At 40.0% G+C, this 26617-nt stretch overlaps 2 protein-coding genes across 6 annotated transcripts in view; one reads left to right on the top strand and one right to left on the bottom strand.

The window, feature by feature from the left end:
• MCPH1 (microcephalin 1) overlaps window positions 1–26617 on the bottom strand; it is a 228769-nt gene that overhangs the window by 54932 nt on the left and 147220 nt on the right. The gene's annotated exons all lie outside the window — the stretch shown is intronic.
• Window positions 1–26617, top strand: part of ANGPT2 (angiopoietin 2) — a 79232-nt gene that overhangs the window by 4642 nt on the left and 47973 nt on the right. Inside the window, exon 2 of the mRNA XM_032772648.2 lies at window positions 22298–22453. Coding sequence (XP_032628539.1) covers window positions 22298–22453 — 156 coding nt within the window. The remainder of the gene's footprint in view (window positions 1–22297; window positions 22454–26617) is intronic.

Genomic DNA, 26617 nt, shown 5'->3' with positions numbered 1-26617 from the left:
AAGCAAAGGCTGTCATTATTCTACAATTGCAAAATTCCAATTTTCAAGACGAAACAAGAATGAAACTGTACAGAAAGATGAACCCAGCCAAACAGTAGCAGAATGTTTCTTTTGCAATTCTACAATACAAAAATGAGACTGAGTATTTACCATCTGGCTCATGTTGTGCATCAACTAGTATCGCAATTTAGGTATATGGCTAGTTGGAGCAGCAAGTGGGGGCTTTCCCAATTCATTTCCAACTGACATTTTTTCCGCTAAACTGCCCTTCTTCTTTCAAGTGCACATGTAGCAGCCAACCCTGGAGATGACTGAGCAGACAGTTTCCAGGAGTAATGTCTCACTAAGATGCCTGCTTACATACCCACTTCACACATTCCATCCCGAGCCTGCCCTTGGAGTCTGACAGCATAATCTCCATAAAGTTCCCATAGCCTTACATGCAGAGAGAGTTACCTTTAAAAACTGGGTTTCTTTTTCAAAAGTACAATTATCTTACCATTGATCCTCCTTTTGCATTTGTTTTTTTAAACATGCATGCAACCATGCAACAGATGCATTAGTATCTATTTCTTTATAAAAACTTACCAAGCAAAATAAATAGCAGCACTGATTTGATCACTACTTACACTGAAAACTCCTTTGCTCCAACTATAAACAAGTTCTTTGTCAGCATTGAGCTATGTATAAAACAGACAACCGGGTCCACTCACAGTCCACAATTCTAAACATTAATACTCTCAAGAGCTATACATATTATATATTATTTAGTATTACAGTATTTGGGGTTTTGAAAAGTTCACTGCATTTTTTCTTATTTGATTCACAACCACTCCTCACAGTAAATCATGACTGCTCAGTGAAGAGCACAGAATACATGCATTTTATTTGACAAGTTTTACCACACCTTTTATACAACAGCCTTATGCCACATTTATTGCTTTATTTTTTAATAGCTTTGGCTGAAAGCCAGTATAGAGTGCAATGAAATGCTACTTTCTGCATCATAGTCACATTATAGAATTGGACATATACAAGGAGATAACGTGATATAGAAGATCTGGATTAGGGCCAGGGTCTGCAACATTGCTGAATAACAACCTCTAGAGAAGGGATCATCAGAGTAACACACCACATAGCCCCATCAGCTCACTCAAACATAATCTGAATCAGCACCAAAGTAGTCAGATCAACCCCTTCTGGCTGGGCGGGGGGTAGGGGGGAGGGAGAGAATTGAGGGAAAGAGAAATCCCTTCACAGGAGGTGCTAATTTGTCAACAGTGCTCATTAAATTATTGTGGCTGGCATTGCTGCTTCATCCTGGCCTGGCATGCAAGAGCAGCAGAAGAATTCCAAAACCATAGGTTTGAGGGAGGGGAAAGAAGACCAACAGAATGGAGCATGTCCAGTGGGATACCTGGTGACTACGGATTCCTGGGTGACTTTGCAATACAAATGCATCAGATGACACCTGTAAGTCCCTCATGATAATTAATTAATAATGGAAATAAAAAGTGAATAAAAGCAGCACCAGAGAATTTGACAGAAAATGCCACAAAAAAGCTACGAAGTGTAATCATGTCAAATGAAATTTTGCTTTTTAAAAGTCTGTTTTAATCCCTACAACCGTCTGCTTTAGCAATATGGAAACTATACTGTTAAATTTTACAGTAGAATGATTTAAGCTCCTTCCTGCCAGATTGCTTGTCAGCTGGGAAAATTATTGATCAACTTGGCTTTCTTTTTAATAGACTTATCTCACTCTGTGAAGGTATCTCCAAAGTACAAGAGAAAATCACGTGTGTTCTCTAAGACAGGATGGAATGCTCTATTTGGTGCATCTCAAGTGCCTTACACTCCAAATAAACCACAAAGTGTTCAAAAGCACTTCAGATTACAAAATCCAGATCCATATTTTGAATCAAGAGATTCCACACCTAAATGGTTCTGCAAACACTCACAGTGTCAGTATTCAAATGCCCAAGAAAACATGTCATATGCCATTAACTCCCTTCTTTAACAGCTTGCTTTCTGCATTTTCACCACATCACACCATAAACATATTACTCCAAAAGCTTTTTGTCTTCATCTGCCTGTATAGCATGGCTAAACCCCAAATTAGGATACTGACAACAGATTTGAGTCAAACTGCATCCAGCTACTAGCATGGACAGGAATTAGTCTGGAGTTCTCTGCAGTGAATAGACTCCCCCACCCTCCTAGAATTTATAGAATGCTGATTCTAGTACACTACTGTGACAAAGTTCCTCCCCTACCTTGGTGGGTCCTGCACTTATTGGCAGATTTGCTCACCTCAGTGATCTTCCCCACAGTCTGGATCAACTCCTCCTGTGTCTGATCAGGAGTTGGGAGGCTTGGGGGGGAACCCAGGCCCACCCTCTACTCTGGATTCCAGCCCAGGGCCCTGTGGATTGCAGCTGTCTATAGTGCCTCTTGTAACAGCTGCATGACAGCTACAACTCCCTGGGCTACTTCCTCATGGCCTCCTCCAAACACTGTCTTTATCCTCACCACAGGACCTTCCTCCTGGTGTCTGATAACGCTTGTACTCCTTAGTCTTCTAGCAGCACACCCTCTCACTCTCAGCTCCTTGTACCTCTTACTCCCAGCTCCTCACACGCACTTCCTCTCCTCTGGCTCCTCCTCGCCTGACTGGCATGAGCTCCTTTTTAAACCAGGTGTCCTAATTAGCCTGCCTTGATTGGCTGCAGGTGATCTAATCAGCCTGTCTTAATTGGTTCTAGCAGGTTCCTGATTACTCTAGTAAAGCCCCTGCTCTGGTCACTCAGGGAACAGAAAATTACTCATCCAGTGACCAGTATGTTTGCCCTCTACCAGACTCCTGTACCCCACTGGACTGGGTCTGTCACATTACTTAGGAATTATGATGTATTGATTTGGGAAGTCTATGAAGCTACAGGAGCTCTGTCTCTACACCACTCCAAAATGCCTCCAAATGTTTGTTAGCTTATTCCAAGGACTTCCAGCCCTACTGGGGCTATAACCAAGACTCCCTATTCTCAGTCATCTTCCTCTTCCCCAAAGACCTTGACTTTCTCTTACTTGCGCTCTCCTTTACAAGAGGCCTGGAAATGAGATATCCCTTCCTTAGATGGGTGACATTTGAAGAATATCTAAAACGTGCTGGTGATTCAGCAGTTGGCCCACTTCTTTCCAGACCAATGGACTTCAGAGATTCCTGCTGAAACCAGGTAATGTGAAAACATCCTACTGTGATACCATCCCTTGATACCCTAGTGAAAATCATACCTTACAGTTGTAGGTTTCATATCATGTGCAGTTTGAGTACTGAACAGAATCAGAGATTATAGAGTACCTTTCACTGACATCACCTCAACTATGTATTGTTGACTTTGTAAAATTTCATTTGTGTTATAATGTCCTGCTGAACAGCAAAGGCAGCCTTATTCATCTGAAATTTCCTAACGAGGAAAGCCTGTAGAACACATTGCAACAGCTGTCTCTAGTGCAACAACAGCAATTCTTGAACAGGCATATCTATTTATTTATTATTTATATTTTTAGACTTTGAAGCATCTAATGTTAGCCCACTCATTGGGATAATGAAAACTGACAAGTATACTAAAATAAAATAAAAAAAACACAGAACAAAACTTTCATGACCTGGATAATTAAATTTGATCCCAAAGTTAGCATATAAAACATCATGTCTCAATCATCTTCATTGTCCACTTACCAATACCAGAATAAACAATTTTATATGTATTTTCTGTAATTTGTAAATGTATTTGGCTTTTTAGGACTATATGCTAGAACTTTTGGGAGAAAATGAAAACTTTGGAGTAGGAAAAAGTGTTGCTTTTTATAATGAGGATTTGTACCTTCAAATCCCTAGCTTAAAATGGCTGAAAACAAAAACAAATCAGCCCAAAACAGAGATGTGAAAGCCACCACTTAAAGAATTTCCAGAGTTTTATCTTCCATCTCAAGAACCATCCAGGTTAGTGAGATCTGTACAATTCATCAGGAATCAGTTGCTTGAGAGAGTTTACTGATACACTGTGTCCAGGCTAAAGAATAATGGGGGAACATATTCCCCATATATTTTTACTTTCAACAGCAACATTCTGTTAATTGAGATCAATTGTTTGGTAAAGAACCATTTTTCTCCCACTTAATTTCAGTCACAACAAGGACTGGTCATCTTCTGGACACTTAGTTCAAATTTGTTCAGTTTTGTAACCAAATACAGTATAAAGCATCCTCTTAAGTGGCACTAATCAATGAAGTAACAGTAACCTTTATTTCTTGCTTTTTAAAAAAATATAAACCAACACACAATGTGGCACAATTGGAAATGTGTGTCCTGGAAGAAGTCAGTGCTAGAATGCCAAGAAGGCACAGGTCAAAACTGAGATACATTGGCATAGCTGTGCAGTACATTTTCCTACGTTGTATCAGTGGGTAACCTGTGCAATCAGTCTCAGTTTAATGAGCAAGAAAACTTCCGCAATGCAGCTTCATGAGTTTAAAGAAACAATTCCCTTGCTGGTTTCTGCTTGATCCCTTCAGAAATGTAAGCTAATTATATACATCTACAAGGCCTTTCCTAAAACAGAGCAAGTCAAACTCAGTTGCAGGTAAATCCCAGACTCCCCCCCTTAGAACCAATTTGCACAGCTGGATAAAGCAGGCAAAAGGTCACAGAGTTTTAGACGAACAGTCAATGACAATATACCCAAACTTAAGACATATATATCTGAATGAAAGTGACTCAGCTGGAGCTTGCTTGTAGGAGGGCTGACTTTTGCCCACAGTATCTATTCCTGCATTTTCACTTCTGTTTCACACGCCTCCTCAGCCTCCATCCTGTCCATCCTCAACTTTTATTTTATAAATCAGATGCAAATAAATACTAAATAAAAGAATACCATCATGACTCTCTCTTGAGCCTTTAACAACCAAGCTTTTTGAAAGCTTCTCCACACATAACGAAACATAGTACAAATTCCAAAAGGACAACATCAAAGATTAATAATGAGATACTTAGAAGGACATGTCATCCACAACACAATATAAACAATGTGGCCTCATTTGAAAGTACTAACCATTGCACATACAAGGATTATGAGACCATTAAACAGCAAAAGATGTAAAAACACTACTGGTTGCCGAACAAGGAGACATAGCTTAAGACTGTGCTTCAACAAGGGTCTTGTTACTAGATTTTTGCATTTTTCTTTTGAATCTTTTAAAAATTTTTTACTCTCCCAGGAAGACAATAGAATAGTACATTAGAGCAGTGGGTCCCAAACACTGTCACAGGCCTGGTCTACACTACGCGTTTAAACCAATTTTAGCAGCGTTAAACCGATTTAATGCTGTACCCATCCACACTACGAGGCCCTTTACATCAATATAAAGGGCTCTTTAAATCGGTTTCTGTACTCCTCCCCGACGAGAGGAGTAGCGCTAAAATCAGTATTGCCATATCGGATTAGGGTTAGTGTGGCCGCAAATCGACTGTATTGGCCTCCGGGTGGTATCCCACAGTGCACCACTGTGACCGCTCTGGACAGCAATCTGGAACCGGAATCAGGCCAGGTATCAGAAAAGCCCGCGAAATTTGATTCATCGATGCCCAGCGCTGGCGTCAGCACAGGTGGCCGTCAGTCCCCAGCCAAAAAAGTCCAGCAGAAACCGATGGAGATACGGGATCGACGCTGGAGGGAAAAGAAAGCGTCTATCAGAAACCGACAGAACAACAAATCTAAAGCTGTTGAAAAAAATCTCAAGCTACACAGGCGCGTGACAACAAAACGGGAAGCCAGAGACCAAATGACGATCACGACGGGGAGGGGACTGAGACCCAGCTATCACAGTCCACCGCAGCTCCGAAAAGTAAGCATCAGGCGAAACGCCAGGCCGTAGGTCAAACACATGTCCGCGCGGCAGAAGCTGTCATTTACTCCCCGCCCCACTGAAAAAAGAGAGAAAGAAATATGTTCTTGACTTCTTCATGTCACCCTATGTCACTGAATGCGGCTGGAGACGCGATCGCGCAGGAGGAAGTGCAAGTATCACTCCTCTCCCCTGCCGGAGACGATGCAGCAGGTAGAGAACGCTTGTACAACCAGTGAGTGCTCCGCGCTTGCAGGGAGGCTGGCGGCGCTTGGTAAAAAAAGGAATGACTCCACGTCATTCCTAGTAGAGGGTTAACAGACGCTGGTAACCTGTCTTCATCATAGCAAACTGGGCTGAGCTCCAATCAGCCCCTCTCCCTTTCCGTGTAAGAAAAGATCTGTCCTGCATGGAACTGCATAGCAGCGGCAAACTGCTTCTCTTCCGCCGCACGTTTACTCTGCCTGGACGTCAATAGCAACCAGGGAATGCCTCATCGCCCACTCATTATTGTCACGTAAAAAACCAGTGTCTTCTTATTCCGGCATCTTTATTACTCCATGGCAGAATGGGGAGGGACAGCCAAGGTAAGCCCAGAAGGTTGGGGGACAGAGAGAGAAGACGGGTGGGGTTATTGCAGAGCACACCCCTAGAAGGCAGTAGCCATCATCTTCTGCGGATACTGACCACCCGGAGCAGCTGTGCTCGCTGTCCTGAAAACCGTGTTCTAAGTACATCTGCCCATATCCTAGGCAGGACTGAACTATTTAAGTAAAAATAAAGGAGGGATTGACTCGGGGAGTCATTCCAAGTTATTGGGTTGTGCCCACGGCCGAATCTCAGCCCAGGAGCACCCATGACAGCGCAACAGGTTAAATGGCAAAACTGTCACTCTGCAACTACGCCGCACAAGACGGTAACAGAACGCTGATAACCATCTCAGCATCATAGCAAAAGCAAGTGAAGCTGCTGCTTTAGTGCGGAGTAATCGCCTCATGCCGCGCACTCCAGACACATACAGTAGACTGAAAAAATAAAGCGAACGGGCTCATGTTGCCGGCAGGCTCTGCCAGGCAATCCAGGAAAAAGGGCGCGAATGATTGTCTGCCGTGCTTCCCGGAAGAAGAAACTGACGACATGACCCAGAACACCCGCAACAATGATTTTGCCCCATCAGCCACTGGCTCTCAACTCAATTCTAGGGGCAGGAGAGACTGCGGGAACATGAGGAGCTATGGAATAGCTACCCACAAGTGCAACGCTCCGAAATCGACGCAGCCGGCTCATGACGCACACCGCCGAATAAATATGCTTAGTGTGGCCGCGTGCACTCGACTTTATACAATCTGTTTTATAAAACCGGTTTATGTAAAATCGGAATAATCCCGTAGTGTAGACGTACCCACATTGTAGAGCAACTGTTAATAGTGAGGCCATCTCATGAAGCACCTCCATTTTCATCCATCCAATCACACTGATATGCTCAAATCACACAGGGCATCCAACCTTCCTCCAGCTCATGAGAGAGCACTCTCTCTCAGTTCCCCATCCAATCCATTTCCTTTCATATAAATTTAATTTTCCATCCTCCTTTCACTTAACAATAAATTTTCCAAATGAATTTCCCCACCAACTCAATTCTCACCAGCCTCAAGCAAATGAAAAAATAATCCCTTCCTTCCACCAGTTTTTAAAATCAGTTCTCAGCCCTATTCCCTGCAATTCATAACCCCTGCAGACTCTTTGGCCTCCTTCCACATGCAGCCACTTACATGGACTGTTCATGTCCAGTTCTTTTCTAGCACTTGGGCCCCTTTATTTCCTCCTCTAACTCCTTCTGGGCCCAGCTTCCCAGCCCAGCCTCCTCCTTCCCCACTTGCCCTGTTATTCAGGACTCCCAATCCAGGCTCCTTTCTCCTGAGTCCCTACTACTTAAACTCCCTTACATCTCCATCCTTCTTCTTCTGGGTCCTCAGCCTAGTCCCTTCTTTCCTCACCAGGCCAATTTACCCTAAAGCAACAATTTTTTGGTGGCCTCAGAGTGCAGCCAACAACCCCTGCTGGTGGGCGCTCTGACAGTTTTTCCAAACCCAAGCCCTGCCATTCCAGGCTGATGCCCAGAACTACAGCGCGCTGACCACACACACTGACCCCATGTGTCTGCAGAGGCGCTGCACAGAGCCCCCAGGAGGCTGTGTGGTGCAAGGTGCTGATCAGCTGACGGTGCCAGCAAACACCAAGGCAGCCAGGAGCAACAGCTGGGCATTGCAGGGAGGGAGGGGCCGCTACTTTCTTTCCCTCCCACCTATCTCTCTGCCCAGGAGGCTGTCTTGGCCACAGAAAAATCCCCTGGTGGCTGTATGCAGCCATGATGGTCACATTTGAGAAACACTGCCCTAAAGAATTGATGATCTGGGTCCTCTGGTGACCTCCTCCAGCAATGGCACTCTCTTTGGCAGTGTCTCCCACCCGAGGATGTGTTTTGAGGGAACACTACTTCCTGTAGTCTTTCTCCTCAGTGAAGATTGTTCCTAACAACTCCCCCAGGGCCCCAGATCTTGGCAGCAGCTCCCGCAGGTGGCAGCAGCTTCATCCTATGGTAGCTCCTGTCCTGATAGTTGCCTCTTCATTTCTCAGTAGATGTGGTGGGAGCCTCCCTTGGTCTGCTGCCAGTAGCAATGGCTTCCACTTTGTCCAGAGAGTGGCTGCTCTTGATTCTGGGAAGTGTGGAGGAGGCAGCTTCATTTACAGAGTAGTGGCAGATCTGGCTCCTGGCTTTCAGGAGTCCTCGCTGGAGTTGTACACAAGAGGCAACACTATTATATGACTGCCCTGCTTTCTGTGGACCATCAGTGATCCAGAGATCAAAGTTTGGAAGGAAGACACTGAAGATGACAAATGCAGGGTTTTTGTGGGGGTGCCTTTTTAACAAAATAAATAAGGACAACCAACTCGAAAGCAGAAGCCTATTGAGGTGGGAAGTCTTTTAAATTAAGGTGATAACATCTATAAATAATTTCCATCGAGCGTCAATGTTAAACACAGAACTAGGCAGTATTTCCATCATTAGCATTTGCAGCATTGTGTTTTAGGAGGACTTTAATCTTCTTCCAGATATTTGTATTTTTATTTCTTAGGCAGAATAGAATCCTAGCTGTTCTTCAGGTTGGAATACTTTGAAAGCTCTAACTATGCAGAGGGAACAATAAAAGGAAAGGAGTAAAAAAAATACCACTTGGCAAACAAACATATTAAGTTGCAAAGTATTCAGCTTGTGTACTTCGTAGTAGGGTGGTCTTACCAGGTCCTTCCCAGCTAAATTTTTCTGAAAGATCTACTATTTAGCGCAATCTGGTCCACTTAAAGGTCAAACATTTTCTCTTCAGAAGTACTCTTAGGAGCCTCAGAGATCCTGAGTACTAAGACAAGTTTGTTTTAGTACTGTCCAGAGAGGTTAACTCCATAAGGGGCAGCTGAATCCTTCCCACCTTTCCTTCTGTTTGGTGGTGAAATTTTAACAAGAGGCTCCCGGGACCTGCTATAAAACATTAATAAGGGAAACAACCTAGAGAGAGTTACTACAATCTGTAAAGAAAAATCTCTGCAATTAATAACTTCAAAAAAAATGTTGACACTGGGAGGAGGATTACAACACATATTGTTAGTAATTAAATGTAATCCACTAAAAGTGAACATCAGCAAATGACAGCGTATGCAGTGATTCAAAATACTACACGTTCAAAACCATGCCTGTCTTCATCTTAAAAAAAAGTAAGTGGCTGATTTTCTCCTGGAAGTTTCTTCAGAAAGAGGAGGCTTATTTTATAAAATGTTATTGACTTGGAGTCAAAAGTGTTCCAGGGTTTAAGGAATATTGTGAATGTTTTCAGTGCTTCAGTCTGGAAAATGCCAATAATTCTGCATCTAACTGGTTCACACTAGAAAGTACGCTAAGAACACACTCTTGAAATGAGACACACCCAAATTTTGTAAGAGTGATTAATTGTGTTCTCCAGCTTTCTAACTCATTTGATCTCTGAACTCCAAATCATTCTTTCTTCTGGTGGAGGTGCGAAGTAAGATTACTGCTTCCCTGAAAAGCACTACTATAGAATATCAGAGCAAACTGTGAATGCCTAGCATTTCCACTACTAGCACATTTTGAAAGAAGGTTTTTACTTTTTAACCTCCTAAAATAATTCAGTTATAATAGGTCAACCCATGTCAGGAGACATTTGTAAAACAGGGTATCTTCTCAAAGGAGAAGTTTATAACAGACATCAGTGGATGTGGGAACTAAAGTACAATAAAAAGGTAACGAAAGAGCTTAATCCCAAGTAGCTCCACGAACTTCCTAAAAACTTCATGATTTTAGTAAATTAGTTGGACAATGCCTGTACGCATACAGACCCCTGAGCATCCCTGGTGATAAGTACCACTAATGAAGCAAACCACCTATAATCTATTTGTTCTATCCAGTTCATTGTCCTGCTGAAAATAGACTAAGCGAGTAGCAAAGGATTACTTCACATCTTGAGTACTGACAGTTTATTCAGACCGTATGCTCTTCAGGGCAGAAACACGTCTTTATACCTGTCTGCAAAAGGTCCAAGCTCATTGTTGGTGCTGTACAAATATTACTAATACTGACAATGTAAAGGTTTTAGATACCCCACATCCTCTCCAGAAAAGTTAGAATATTTAATTTGTTATAATGAACGTTTGGCCTGACACAAATCTTGAATAAAAAGTTAAGTAATGTGCGGCAAAGTTACTTATATACGTTGTAAACGAGGAGTCCTAACTCTATATAGCTTAAAGTGGTTTGGATGAACCCATTCATTATGTTCACACAAGACTTTTTATACACATTCCAGTGAATAGCAGGAGCACCACTGACTCACTGTCTTCCTGGCTTCATTGCTACTGAACTTCGGCAAAATGCCATTAATGACTCAGACATTTATTTATTTATTTGTCCTTTATTTTTAGACTAATGGGAACTTTATGAATTCCTTCCCTGCCTTCTAAGAGAAAATGCCACTTAGCTTTGATCCTGAAAAACAGTGTTTTAAAATAAAAGCTCAGGTAATTTCATCTATTTCTGATTATATATAGTTGTGGGGTTTTTTGCTTTTATTGATATACAGTATTTACACATTGAGTTTTATACAGAAAGTGATTAAAACTATTACAATGTTTTCTAGAATGCACGTATTTGCTGAGACTACTTAAAGAAATCCCAAGCATAGACATTAAAATAGATATGAGTCTATTTTCATTTACAATCTAGCGCATACTAAAGAAAAAAAATATATATCCATCCCAATGTTAACTATCTTCAAGGATATAAAATACCTTCATTCTCTTTTAAATGGCAAACTATTTAGGAAAAAAATATGATTTGCATATGTGAGATTACAAATTGCAATATTTGGAATTGTGAAGAGCTTTTGGATATCTTGAGACCTGAATCTCTACCTACTGCGTACTCTTTCAGTTAACTCAAAATATGTAAGAGGAAATATTCATATCATGCTGCAAAATCTTTTAGTATTGAGTAATTCCACATAAACCACTGTGCTTTCAGATGAAACTATATCTCTTGAGATGGTCATTCTTTATAAATGCTTGTGAAGACAATGGAGGTATTTATATTAATTAGGTTTCATGTCATTAATGGGAGATTTGATTTTCATCTTTACCTGAACAGTTTATTTCCCTGACCTCAGGGATATAATCTGCTTTTATGTGCTTATTTACTATTCTAAATACCATCACTTAAACTCTTAGCATTTTATTATAAAATTGTATTGTGAACATTTTCCAATATGTCCCAATGCACGTCCAGATACTATTAATTTATGTTACTTTCACCTTTTTTTTGGACAACAGAAAAGAGAGATGAGAGAAAAGCTTAGCAGGAGGCCTGGCCTGGCACAAATACACTCAGTATGGCATGTAAAGAACTAATACTGTAGGCTTCTCAAGCATTTCCACATGCGTTCAAGAGGATTATTTTTCCCTTGTGAAACAGAAGTCTAAAGGGACTTCCTGCCCTAAGCATCAACAGCAACAAACCAGATTTAAATTGACAACGCTGCAAACAATTTTAAACTGACTTTCTTCCAGCCTGAAATCATGTGCTTGTTTTACAGTCTATTCATTTTTCTTCAAAGTTACAGGACACTAAATTCCTGTTTCCGTTTTGGCTTTTAGTAAAATGGAATACGATTTATTTTATTTTTCTAATACTGTTGCACAAAAACCTCATGTTACATACTTTTAATTGGGAATTTTTATACAAACTGGCAAATGAAGCTAGCTTTTTTCATTTTAAACATGAAGATACTTTAACATTTGTTTCTTTAGGTCCAGTAATATAAATGGAACATGAAAGTGCTAGCAATATTTTCAATTTATGCTTCCATTTTAGTTAATAGTAACATTGATAAAGTGAAAACGGATATGGAGGTAAAGAAAACTAGAATGTTCACAAAATAGAAATCTTAACAGTGTTTAGCCTTCGTACTACTGAGAGTTACAGCCATGCAGAGACAAATGTGAGCAATTAATGCAGAGTATGGTGAGAACAATTAGTATCATTTTTCATTCCTTCTATACTACAGTATACATGATAGCTAAATCTGAGTTCAGGAACCCCACTGTCAAAGACTGGCTTAAGATTTTTCAAATTTGATAATTCTGGAAAAATGTTTCTGTACCTGTAAGAATGATGAAAACTTGTATGCTCATATGTTTAACCAAACTATACTTCTTCCTTTATACAAAGACTGGAATATATTTCACGGTTATACATTGTTATACATTAACATACAAGAAATCTCATCTTAAGCAACACTTAGTGTAGCTTTTAATTTTGAATAAAACCATAAAATGTAATATTTAATCTCTTATCTTTAAATTAAAAAACACAGTCATTAAAATTATGTAGATTTCAGAGACTTGTATTTTAATGCACCTGTGGGTTAGCACTCCCAGGAGTTCCACCAGAACTAATTCCCACTGCCACATCTATACATTTGGGGGAAGTGCTTTAAAAGATGTTCCAGGTTGTGGGACAGATGCTACCTCATGTGGCTCAGTCAGCCAGTGAGAAACTGAAGGGGGCCATATAGCAGACACTCTGAAATGGGAAAGATAGTGAGACCAAGGCCCAACTGAGCTAGAGGTATAGGGTTTTTTTTGTTGTTGTTGTTTTGTAAGAGAGTACTGTGACTCTTTCAATCTCTCTCATTTTGTCCAATAAGTCTAGAGAATTAGAAACAGCAGGAAGCTTAGACAATGTAGTGAATGCAGTATAGAGAAACAAAGCAATCATACATATTTTCCTAACTAAAAATTATGCAGACCTTGTTTTACTTTATTTTTTTCCCCTCAGATTTTTTCTAAACCAATTTAGGAGACTAATTGCACAAAATAATTGCTATGTTCCATAATGTACGCAGTGTTGTTGTAGCCATGTTGGTCTCAGGATATTATTGATACAAGGTGGTTGAAGTAATATCTTTTACTGGATCAACTTCTGATGGTGAAAGAGAGACACCAACCTTACCAACATGGAAAACACCTACCTATATACACCAACATCACTCAATGATGGCATCGCTGCCTGCCTCATATATTTACCAGATAATGGACAACCCTGAGATATCTACCCCAATCACATGGTCAAACTCATCCATTTCATCCTCACACACAATTTTACATTCAAGAACAAAACACTTTGTCCAAACTATGAAGATAGCCATGGATACAAGGATGGCTACCCAATACGCCAACCACTTCATGGGCCACCTTGAAGAAGAATTTCTGGTTGAATGCACCATAAAACCAATGATATACTTGAGCTACATTGATGATATTTCATTCTCTGGAGGGATAACCTAAACTCCCTCACAGGATTTCCACCACAGCTTCAACAACCCTACCACCAATCATAGAATAGCAGGGTTGGAAGGGACCTCAGGAGATCATCTAGTCCAACCCCCTGCTCAAAGCAGAACCAATTCCCAACTAAAGCATCCCAGCCAGGGCTTTGTCAAACCTGACCTTAAAAACCTCTAAGGAAGGAGATTCCATCACCTCCCTAGGTAACCCATTCCAGTGCTTCACCACTCTCAGAGTGAAAATTTTTTTCTTAATATCCAACCTAAACCTCCCCTACTGCAACTTGAGACCATTACTCCTTGTTCTGTCATCAGGAACCACTGAAAACAGTCTAGATCCATCCTCTTTGGAACCCCTTTTCAGGTAGTTGAATGCAGCTATCAAATCTCCCCTCATTCTTCTCTTCTGCAGACTAAACAATCCAGTTCCCTCAGCCTCTCCTCGTAAGTCATGTGCTCCAGTCCCCTAATCATTTTTGTTGTCCTCTACTGGACTGTTTCCAATTTTCTACATCCTTCTTGTAGTGTGGGGCCCAAAACTGGACACACTACTCCAGATGAGGCCTCACCAATGTCGAATAGAGGGGAATGATCACATCCCTCGATCTGCTGGCAATGCCTCTACTTATACAGCCCAAAATTCTTGGCAACAAGGGCACACTGTTGACTCAGATCCAGCTTCTCGTCCACTGTAACCCTTAGGTCCTTTCCTGCAGAACTGTAGTAGGAGTCAAGTGGTTCCAAGTAGTAACAGAACAAAGTGAATTACCAAGCAAAATAAAACAAAACATGCAAATCTAAGCCTAATACAGTAATACAACTGAATACAGATAAAATCTCACCCTGAAAGATGTTTCCATAAGTCTCTTTCACAGACTGGATGCCTTCCTAGTCTGGGCATAATCCTTTCCCTTGGTACAGCCCTTGTTCCAGCTCAGGTGGTAGCTAGGGGATTCCTCATGATGGCTCTCTCACTTTGTTCTGTTCTACCCATTTATATATTTTTTGGGTAAGGCAGGAATCCTTTGTCCCTCTTTGGGTTCCCACCCCCTCCTTCTCAATGGAAAGGTACTAGGTTGAAGATGGATTCCATTTCAGGTGACATGATCACATGTCACTGTAAGACTTCATTACCCACAAGCCAGCACACACGTATACAGGAAGACTTACAAGTACTGTAAAACACAGCCATCTGCAGTCAATTGTCCTGGCTGATGGGAGTCATCAAGATTCCAAACCAACATTAATGGCCCACATTGTGCATAATTACAGTAGGCCCTCAGAGTTATATTTCATATTTCTAGTTTCAGATACAAGAGTGGTACATTTATACAAATAGGATGACTGCACTCAGTAGATTATAAGCTTTGTAATGATACCTTACAAGAGACCTTTTGCATGAAGCATATTTATATTCACACCCATTAGCATATTTTCAAAAATATAGAATGTGTCACAACCACTATAGCTATTTCTGGGGGCAGGGATTAATAGGAATGCTGAAAAACAGGATTAACTATAAAAAGAGGGTCAGAAATGGCCTTCTCAAACTCTTGCCTCCTCTGCTGAAAATATGGAGGTTTGCTATGTCTCTTACTTTCATGTCTCACCATTTGTCAGAGAAAAGAAAAGGAGGGGAGAGAGCAGGGCTTTAAACAAATGATAGGAGAATGATCAACTGACATTGCAGACCTCTTGACCACAGGGAGAGGATGACTTTGTGAGGACACTTCCTCTTACTGCTATCCTTACAATAAACCGCTGTTAGGCCAAATCTACACTTAAACATTTTTCTGGTATAGTAGTTAGAGGAGTGATTTTTTTTTAAACATAATATTTCCATAATGGCAAAAGCCCTATTCTAGATGGAGTTATACCACCCAAAAAGTGCTTTTGATGGTATAGTTTATTTCCTTTGGGGATCCAGTATAAACTATATTGGGAGAGTTTGCTGGTATAGCTGTACTGGCAAACCTACTGTGCTACAGACGAGTCCTAAGTCTATTCTGTTAGGTGTCCTTATGGGCATGAAACTGTTCTTAGTTTCTCGGAAAACCTCTGCTATGCTCAAAAAATTCTCCTCTCTACATCCCTGCAACAAACTGAGGTAAGCAATTTAGGCGCCTTTTCTTGTTTTTTCCCCCCTCACACCTCTCTTCTCTGAATTTACTCCTCAGATATTTCTTCACATGTGAGTGAGCAGTTCAGGCTTTCCTCTTCTGCCGTCCAATCAATGTACCAAGCTTAATGAATTCTTCAGCTCTATTTTTCTCTTAGGAGGTTGGGTGCATTTCTCTTTAGCTCTTTATTGTCAACTTTTCCTTCTGTCTGTTGGGTATGCACTTCCCCACAGGGCTGAAATCTCTCAATGACCTACTAGCTACAGCTTTCTCTTCTTAACTGCATCTCCTTTCTTGTAGGAATCTGGGAGATGTCTTTGGGAGCCTGAAAGGTCATTTTAGTGCAGACGACCCAACCTCAGATAGCCATCAATAGAATATGAGACTAGGGCTATGTTTACTCTACAGACCTTACAGCGGTACAGCTATACTGCTACAGCTGTGTTGCTGTAAGGTCTCACTAGAAGCTGGTCTTTGCTGGCAGGAGAGAACCACACCAATGGGCGGCATTAGCTATGTCGGCAGGAGAGTCTCTCCACGCCAGCACTTTTGTCAGTGAAACTATGTTGGTCAGGAGTGTGTTTTTTCACACCCCTGACTCACAGAAGTTTTACTGACAAAAGTGGTAGTATAGACAAAGCCTAAGCGTACGTCTATCCAGATCGGCGGGCAGCGATCGATCCAGCGGGGGTCGATTTATCATGTCTAGTCTAGATGCAATAACTTGACCCGAGTGCTCTCCCATCGACTCCTGTACTCCACTGCCGCGAGAGGTGCAGGCGGAGTCGACAGGGGAGCAGCAGCAGTGAAGTCACCGTGGTGAAGATGCCATGGTAAGTCGATCTAAGTACGTCCACTTCAGCTACGTTATTCACATAGCTGAAGTTGTGTAACTTAGATTGATCCTCCACCCAGTGTAGACCAGGACTAAGGCTACACTGAGGATTTCACAGAAACTGTGTACCATTTCACCAAGAGAAATGAAGCTCCAACAAGGTTAACAGTGGTAGAGGCATGAGTGTAGTTCAGCTGCAGGCATTTTTACCATTGTTGCTAGTACCAGAGGAGCTGTGTCAGTGCTAAAGTATCTGTGGGAGATTTCCCTAAAATCCTCAGTGCAGTCAGGGATTATAATCACACTGCATGCACAGTAGTATCAGAATACTATAAGGAAATAAGGTCTCTTCTCTCCTCCCATCTCATCCTGCGGAGAGGTAATTTGTGTTAAATTTGTGTTTTCTGGACTGAAAACTGAATAAAAGATCATGCTCAATTCAACAGCAGATATCAATTACTCCAACCAATTTGTTAACATCACGCTTTAATCATAGTTATCATAATAACTTATTTCCACCTACTGTTATTTTCACTCCTCCTTACAGGTACTAACATCTTAAAACTAAATGTTAAAATACAAATGTTGTTAACTGTGTTATAAATTAGATTAATACCCATAATTAATAATGCTATATTAATAAAAATGAAGCAGCAAAGAGTCTTGTGGCATCTTATAGACTAACAGATGTTTTGGAGCATGAGCTTTCGTGGGATGCATCTGATGAAGTGGGTATTCACCCACAAAAGCTCATGCTCCAAAACGTCTGTTAATCTATAAGGTGCCACAAGACTCTTAGTCTGGATCTGTAAAAGCAGCAAACGGCTACCCCTCTGATACTTAATAAAAACGAGAGGCTTAATTTACATTCACTAATTGTATTCTGATGATACTTTACATCCATCTTTCTTAGATTCCACAATAAATGAGCTAATCTGTTTCCCTTTTGTTTTAATTTTTAGTCAGTTTCATCGTCAAGTCCTCCTACTATGGCAGGGCTTCATTAGTTGGATTACAAGGGTGGGTTAGGGACTCATGGTTCATGGCACATGTCTCTCATTTTTAGGGCATAAACGTAGCTGTTAGCAGGATGAGCCTACTTTGATTAAAAAGTTTGATTGTTTGCTCCAGCCAGGGATCTTTGAGACTGAGATCTGCATCATGTACTATATGCTTATTTGTGTCATTCATGGGGATTGGCACTTGGCAAAGTAGGGATTTTAATGTGTGTATTAATAAAACAATAATTTCTGCCAAGAACATGAATGTTTAGTAGTTTAGATAAACCATTTAGCATTCAAGAAAACAAAACCAAAATCTCATTTATAATTTTAAATGGATTAAGTACAAATTAAAATGTCTCCAGGAAAGCGCAAATCATTTGTTAGTCTATTAGCAAAGTTGTTCTATAAGATGAACACAAACTAAACACTATGGATCACAAAGATTCTTCATTTAACTAAGAATTGGAATTGGCAAGTCAGTTCTTTCTGCAGTGATTAATAATATACTCAAACCAACAGCTGAAAGAATTTTCCATTAGCAGATACTACATCTTTTTTTCTCCCTCACCAATTTCAAGCTTGCTGTTTGTTTAAAATAAAATCTTGGCTATAATAATGATGTTTTAGAATGTGGTCCAATATGATTGATCTGTCCTCATTCTTTTGGCAACTTAAGTTAAATATTTCTGTCAATTTTATAATTTAATATGATTTGCCGTAATAAGGAATGACAGTCCAGATTTTACATCTAAATAAAGTGCTTAATGTGTGTGTCTAAAAATGTTTTATCCTGGTTGTACTAAAAGCCTTAAATATGAAATAAATTAATTTTTAAAGTATTTTTTGAACTCTTTCTAAAAGCTTTGGGATCGAAACCTGTGTTAAAAGGGTTACTTTTCTGTGAATTCACTCAGGGTTACTTTCTTTAATTAGGTGTTATTAACATGTATTTAACATATGTTTTTTACACAAAAATGTCATCCAGTACCAACATCCATGATAAAAAAAACCTTGGAAAATATCACTACATAGTGCAGTCAGAATATTTTCATATTGTGCCTTCTTTCAAATTCTATTTGAAATCTACCACCTTTCCCTGATCCTTCAAAACAAAACCTTAGAAGTCTATTTATTATGTGGTTCTGTGAGTTGTGCTTCTTAAGGTTGAACTGAATTTTGCATTTAAAAACAGGAATGTAACCACTTTACTATGTATGACAAATACCGTGTATTCTCTCCAAAATTACAGCACTTTTGAGTACACAGATTTTCTGGGAATTTACAGGTAAATCAGTTTCTGAATTAAAATAAATATAAAAAACAGGTCATTAAAAAAATTTCACAGCTGGAGTTTGACCATTTCCCCCACAAAAATCTTAATGTAATAACAGAGATGCGGAATTCTCATAAAGTTAACACTCACTGAAGTCTCATGTATTGACTATGGTTCTTACAAGCAGCAGTAAAAAGAGAAAAGAGGGTTTGTGCACTATATTTAACCTCATAAAGATGTTGGATTTTGAGAGAGATGCTCAATTCTAATTCCAAAGCACTGGGAAAACACATGGCTCTTCAGCAAACAGGGGTTTTTCTTTCTTTTTTTTCTTATTTCTTCTGGACAGCCTCTATACTTTTTAAGGCTGTGAAGCTTCAGAAATTCTGAAATGCAATTTGGAGATGCCAGCTTCCTTTCTTTCTTTAACAGGTTTCATCACAGAGACCAAAACCTCTCAGATCCTCAGGAAGAAAGTTTTTATTTATTTATTTTTACTCAAATAAGCTCTAAAATCCTGAGATTTGGAAAGAACACTTTTTTTTTTTTTAACTCACATAGTACTGAAATCCATAAAACGATTTTAAAGAGTCCATTTTAACCCTTCATCTCAGAGTCTAGATTTGGTTTTGTGAATGATTTTGAATTAAACAAGATATAGGCACATCCTGGCAGCTTCAGACTATTAAGAATGAACCCTTCAAAATGTCTTGGATTCTAAAAGGAATTTCATTGATTCCTTAGGGTGACAAATATAGTTGTTCTTTTAACCCTGCAACTCTAAACTTATAATGTTAAGATGAACAAGAGACTGGACCAAAGAAAAATGTCTTAATATTTCATATTCCTGGAAGTTGGTATCCCAGGTTCTCTTTTAAATGCAGATTTTCACCCTTGAAGTTCACTTGAATACCATAGGGTTTGGAACCCCCCTCAACCCCTACACCCTGGTGATGCATGTTGCCTTAAATAATAGTTCATTAATAGCTTACATTATCAGAGTTCCAAAGTCTTTTTTTTTTTTACATCCAACTCTCTGAACAGACTTTCAGCCCTAGAAATGGATACTTAAAAATTCAACCAATACTTGCTCAGAGAAAAAGAAAAGTTTGTTTCACTTGTGTTCATGCCCCTTTCTGTGAATATTCTAGTGAACTAAGCAGGCTGGATTTGATTTAAATCACTAGTTAGAAAGACTCGATTTATTCATGGATTTCTACATAAAAGTGCATTCTGGAATATGCTGCTCAAACAGTTTCACTTTTGTTTCTACTGCCTGTCCCTCCCTTCTCACATTTATCTCCAGACTTCTTCTCCTTGTCCAGATCTATTCTGTCCCCAACAATCTTTTATTAGCTGAACTTTTTGAAACTTTGCACCTTTAGAGAGAGGGATTGACTCTGTGTACGCAAATTTGCAGAGGGACAATAGGGTTGAGGTCTGTTATTTCTCACCTCTATATATTATTTATTTATTTAAAAACATTGTTTTCTGTTAACAAGCATGTTATCTCTGGAGAGACAAATCCACAGTTTGAGAACTGCAATACTAAGCATCTCTGATAGTATCTTCTAGGCTGAGCACTGAGTCCCATTGGATAGATAGAAATATTAACCTAAATAATCTATGCAGAAGCCCCTGGAACTCCATGTAATGGGGTCCCTAATCCATGAACTACTGGAACTCATTTACAAAACTTTTCTTAAGCATTACATGAATATATTGTCTCATACTATAGAATTAGAATTTATAATCCCCATTCCATGTTGAGATATCTTTGAGCTATAATGTATCTTAATTAAAACTATCTTTAGATAGGTTTTTCCCTCAAAAAGCATCATCAAAAAATCTGATTTAAATTAAAAAAACGTGAATAATTCCATTGACCCACACAATTAAGCATCTTGCCAAATCAGGTTCCAATTTGCCACCAGAAATTTTTGCCAAAAGAACAACTTCTAATGATTACAGAAAACATTCAAAGAAAGTGGACTTTGAATTCGCCTTCATTGATGTTTTTACTGGAAAGCTGATCTAAATGATCTAAATGACTCATCCTCATTCAGGAAATAAATATGCCATGTGACCTATATTTCCAGTCAAAAGAGCAAACCGATTATGAGCAAACTACAAACCAGGAATTATTTGCAGAAATTATGCAGAGAATAATTCTGAATAAATTTGAGAAATATCAAACTGCTGTCAGACAATTCAGAGAGACTGAAAGATGCTATCAAACTATCTGAAACCTTACCTGTCCTCTAACTAGTTCCTTGAGAGCATCTGCATGCTCTATTTGGTATAAGGACTACAAAAAAGTCTATTTGGTCATTGGAGTGATTTTAGAATTAAATAATTTCAGCAGCTTTTCTTTTTGCATTCCTAGACATGTGGTATTTATAGTAACCAAAATGGCTCACCCTAAGTTTCATCTGTTTGAAAGACTCTTCAATAATACACACATACAACAAATAAATAATCGGACTTCATCTTTAACATTTAATCATGCAGCTAAAAAATGCTCTTCAAAATATTTCTGAAGTCTTGAAACAGGAAGGTGACTAAACTCTTAGGCCTTTGTCTTCTAAAAATTTCCATGGTGCAGCTCCTCTGGTAGTAACAATGGTGGGAGCGCTAGTATAGACAAGGTTCAAAGTGGCTGCCAGCATTTTAACCTTGGTTATTTCTAAACCTGGCCAGAATAGGTCTACACAACAGTGGTGAACTCTGATTAAGAACACAAGATTCTTAACTCGGCATGCACTCCTGCCATTGCTCCCTGTGGTGGAGCTAAATCCATGTTAGCAACTAAGGCCTGGGCTACACTAGCGGGGGGGTTCGAACTAAGATACACAACTTCAGCTACACAAATAGTGTAACTGATGTCAAAGATACGGAACTTCAGCTACACGAATAGTGTAGCTGAAGTCAAAGTATCTTAGTTTGACTTACCTGGCCATCCTCACGGTGGCAAGTCAACTACCTGTTGACTGCTTACTCCTCCCGAGGTGGAGTATGGGCGTCGATTCGGGGATCGATTTATTGTGCCTCAGCTGGACAAGATAAATCAATCCCCAATACATCAAACACTACCCGCCGATCTGGGCGTATCCTAAGGGAAATTTTTCACAAAAAAGACTGATAGACAAGGCCTAAGAGGAGATTGATTTAGCAACCTAGTCTGCATGTTGACTATACTCTTAAACAAAAATGTAAAGAAAGCAATTATCTTCTTTCTTTTCCCCATATAGCTTGAGAATTACATCCAAGACAATATGAAGAAAGAAATGGTAGAGATCCAGCAAAATGCAGTGCAGAATCAGACTGCAGTAATGATTGAAATAGGCACAAACCTACTGAATCAAACAGCTGAACAGACCCGCAAGTTGACAGATGTTGAAGCTCAAGTAAGTAATAAATTTCAGATTCTCATTGATTTTAGTGGGTTTGGAACAATCCATACAAGGAATTGTTATAATAGGGAAATTTTAAAATGTTAGCTGCATATTTCTTTAATAAATAATACAGTTAAAACCTCCAAGATATGCCTCAGCCTAAACTGAGTAATCATATGACCTGCTGCAACCCATACTACTTCCCCTTCTTGATTATTCACCTCCCATTTGTCAGGTCACAACTAAACTGGGGTTTTAATCTTCTTTGGGACAGGGACCATGCTTCTGGTCTGTTAAATGACTTTGTAGGTTTCACAGTACTGTAAAAATAAAAATGATTCTTATTTCTGAACTTTATTTTATTTTTTCCTAATCAATAAGTGTTCTCCATGATAGCTTATTCTCTCCCTGTGAATACTGCTGTGAGATCACAATGAATCTAGGATAATCACAGTCATCTCCACCATAAGACACTAATATCTGTTGTATCAACCAGGCAAGGTACTAACAAACTTCAACAGGACTTTATTTTTAAAGTGGAAACCTCTTTACCAAGCTGCTGCTACACCCTTTGTAACTCTCACTCTGTCTCCTCAACTCCTCCCCCTCTTTCCTGTTTCCTGTCCTTTCAGACTCTCAACAGCCAGTGCGCCCAGTTCTAATAATTACAAGCAACATCTATACACCAAATTCCCTCCTCTCTTAAGAAACTCTCCCAATTAAAATAAACGTTGTTCTAACCACAGGAACAAATAGGAAACAAACACTATACTATTGGCAGAAATATTACACTGAAAACACTGTAGATACTACATAACAGTCTCTAGTCCAGACAGGTGGTCATCTGGGTCTGACAGGCCATCTCTCGAGCCCCGGTTCCAATGCGATGTCTTGTTGTGTTGATATTACGGTGAAGTCATCCAATGCAGACTGTGTGTTAGCATCATCTCCTCTTGGTGCATAGGCAGGTGCAAGATAAGAAGCATTCCATACCCACTCATCAGAAAGTCGATGGGTGTAAGGTCCCTCTATGATTTTAAGAGGAGCTGTGAATTTATGGTCCCCTTTGCAAAAAATTCCAGGTTTTCATATTCTAACGAAGAAACCACACTCTCACTTCGGTTCCTTAGCACCCTGCTGCTTGTCTGTGAAAGTCTTATACTTTGCTTGGTTCTGTCCAACTGTTTTTCTTACATCATCCTCAGTTGGGGCCTCAGGTCATGCCTTTAACAATACAGCAATGTTCAGTTTAGTATTCATCTGTTTCCCATGCAGTAACTCTGCAGGTGATCTTTGCGTTGTGGTATGTCATGTAGCCAGGTATGCTTGCAAGAAATCAGTAGTGAAGGATATCCACAATCACCCTTCCAGTTCAGCCATTTGCAAACTCTCTTTCAAACTTCTCTTAAACCGTTAGATTTCCCCCATTGGCTTGAGGGTAATATAGGGATGACCTTCTGTGTAAAATGTTCATCTCTGCTAGAAAGGTTTCAAACTCCAGGGAAGTAAATTGACTACCATTATCTGAAACCAGTTCTTCGGGGTTACCTTCCCTGCTAAAAGCTGAAGAGAGAAACTTAATTACTGTAGCAGAAGAGATTTGCGATGTAAATGCTACCTTAGGCCATTTACTGAAATAGTCTATTAAAGTGATGGCATAATGACAGTCAATTGGAGCAGTATCAAAGGTCCTACAATGTCAGACGCCACTTTTCCCCCATGCAGATTCAGGAACAGGAACAGGAACAGGAACAGGCTGTAATGGAGGGGTACATGTCTTTGCTGTCTTATCATGCATTTGGCAAGAGACACAGGATTTTATGAGTGCTTCAGTTTGAGAGTCCATCCCTGGCCACCAATACAGATCCCGTAGTCATTGTTTGGTTCTGACAATTCCTTGATGAGTATCGTGTGCCAGGTGTATGAGTTTTGACTGTAATTCTTCTGGCACAAGTAGCCAGTGTGTACCTCATAGCACACAGCCATCAAGCAAAGAAAGTTCATCTCAAACTCTAAAATAAGGCAGCAAAACTGGGTCAAGGTTTTTAGGGTTACTGGCCCATCTCTTTGTCAGAAATTCCTGTAGTTTTTGTTGAATTGGACAGGCTGAACAAACAAAATTGTTTTCTTGTAACTGCAGTAAGAGTGCTTGTAATAAGCGGAACTACTACATCCTCATCCTCCGGTGTACCATCTGGTGAAGGCAAAGGCAGGTGAGAAAGGCAATCAGCTACCACATTTTTGTTTCCAGGCTTACATTCCAGTTCAAAATTGAAAGAGTAGTCTTTCAGACCATCTAGCAATATGATATTCTGTACTTTCCAGTCCTTTCGTGGTGAGCAACGTCATGAAAGGGCTGCGGTCTGTACACAACTTGAACATGTGGCCCCACAGGTAAGTTCTCCATTTTTCAGTAGCCCAGACGCAAGCAAGTGCTTCTTTTTCAACTGCAGAATATTTTCTCTCAGCATTACTTAGTGTCCTTGAAGCAAATGCAACAGTCCTCTCTGTGTTGTCCTCATGAAGTCGTGTGAGGACAGCCCCAAGTCCATAACCAGAAGCATCAGCAATTACAATTGTGGGCAATGCAGGACTGAATAGTGCAAGTACTGGACTATGTACAATCAAGTCTTTCATCGTTTCGAAATTAGCTTTTGCATCCGTTGTCCACACTAAGGTTGAACTTCTCCGTAGTAATTCTCGTAACGGTTCAATGATAGAAGCATAATTGGGAATGAATTTTGCATACCAGGAGGTAAGACCCAAGAAGGAATGTAAGGTTTGCAAATCTGTTGAAGGAGGAGCATTTGAAATTGCCAGGATATGATCTGGATCAGATTTTAGTCCAGCTTGTGAAATTGTATGCCCCAGAAAGGAGAGTTCAGTTTGTCTAACTTTGCATTTGGACCTATTGAGCTTGAGGCCTGCTTTGCTATGCAGTTTAGTACAGACTGCAGGTTATTATTATGTTCCTCAGTAGTATTTCCAAACATGATAATATCATCCAAATAGCACTGAACTTCATGTTGATTCTTCAGAATAAATGACATTTTTTGGAAGGCACTTGGGGCTGATGCGAGACCATATGGAACACGTTAAAAACAAAATAGTCCCTCGTGTATAATAAATGCTGTGAGGTCTCTGCTATCTTCATGCAACATAACCTGATGGTATGCGCTCTGCAAATCAAGAGCAGAAAACATCTTTGTTCCACAGAGTTCTGCGAATACTTCTTCTGTGTGAGGAAGAGGATGGCTGTCAAACACCACCATAGCGTTAATTTCTCCCTAAGCAATACAAAGGCAAATGCCTCGCTGTTCTCTGCGTCACTAATATAAGCTACGGCTGAAACCACATTCCTGAGGAATTAATCTCTTCACTATGTTCTTCCTTGAACAAGTTTCACAGCCTTCCTGCTGAAAAAGCTTCTTGACTGCAAAATGGTAAGCGCGCCATAATTCTGTCATACGCACATCACTTATTCCTGCAGTTTAACTTTCCCAAGAAACGGCATCAAGCAGTGTTTCTTCCTCAACTGGTGTGGGGTCAGCGAAACTGGTGTGCTGTATGCACGAAGTGCTTTGCTGGAAGAAGTCATTCATTCATAACTATATACAGATTTAAGGCAGCCAATAAATCTCAGCAAGGACGGAGTGCGTTGTGATCAACCTGCAGTACACAGCAATCACCAAAACTAACATGCGCAGCTACATATATGAATATGGTTTTTCAAATAGCACACTCAACAAGAAGTTTGGGTTAGTAAGAGGCATCTTAAGTAATGCAATAGAGGATCACGGTAGTAATAAGATACCTAGTGAGGCAGTGTCCAACATTAGCTCGATAGCGAGCGTCGATCTGCGAAGGATGGCGAACAGTGACAGTGCATTTAAATGTTGGAATATGTGCAGTAGTGATTTGTCCCGCTCAAGCACAACAAATAAATCTAGTATTGTACTGCAATGGCACCTGTTGATTTGACTGCTACTGCGAACATACTTAAAAATGCCCAAATTTTGCAATGATTGCACTGACACTTTGCGGAACATCTGTGTAGCTTGCAGTGTTGTGGGGATCCACAGCGAGCAATGCTTTTACTGATTTGAATTTGCTGGTTCTGTGCTTTTCATTATGTTTCCTCCTGCAATGTTTGTCTGCACATATAGTGATTTTCTG

The sequence above is a fragment of the Chelonoidis abingdonii genome, chromosome 3 (assembly GCF_003597395.2).
Source record: "Chelonoidis abingdonii isolate Lonesome George chromosome 3, CheloAbing_2.0, whole genome shotgun sequence".
Lineage (NCBI taxonomy): Eukaryota > Metazoa > Chordata > Testudines > Testudinidae > Chelonoidis > Chelonoidis abingdonii.
The sequence above is the reverse complement of the archived record's forward strand: the minus strand, read 5'-3'. Positions and strand labels throughout refer to the sequence as shown.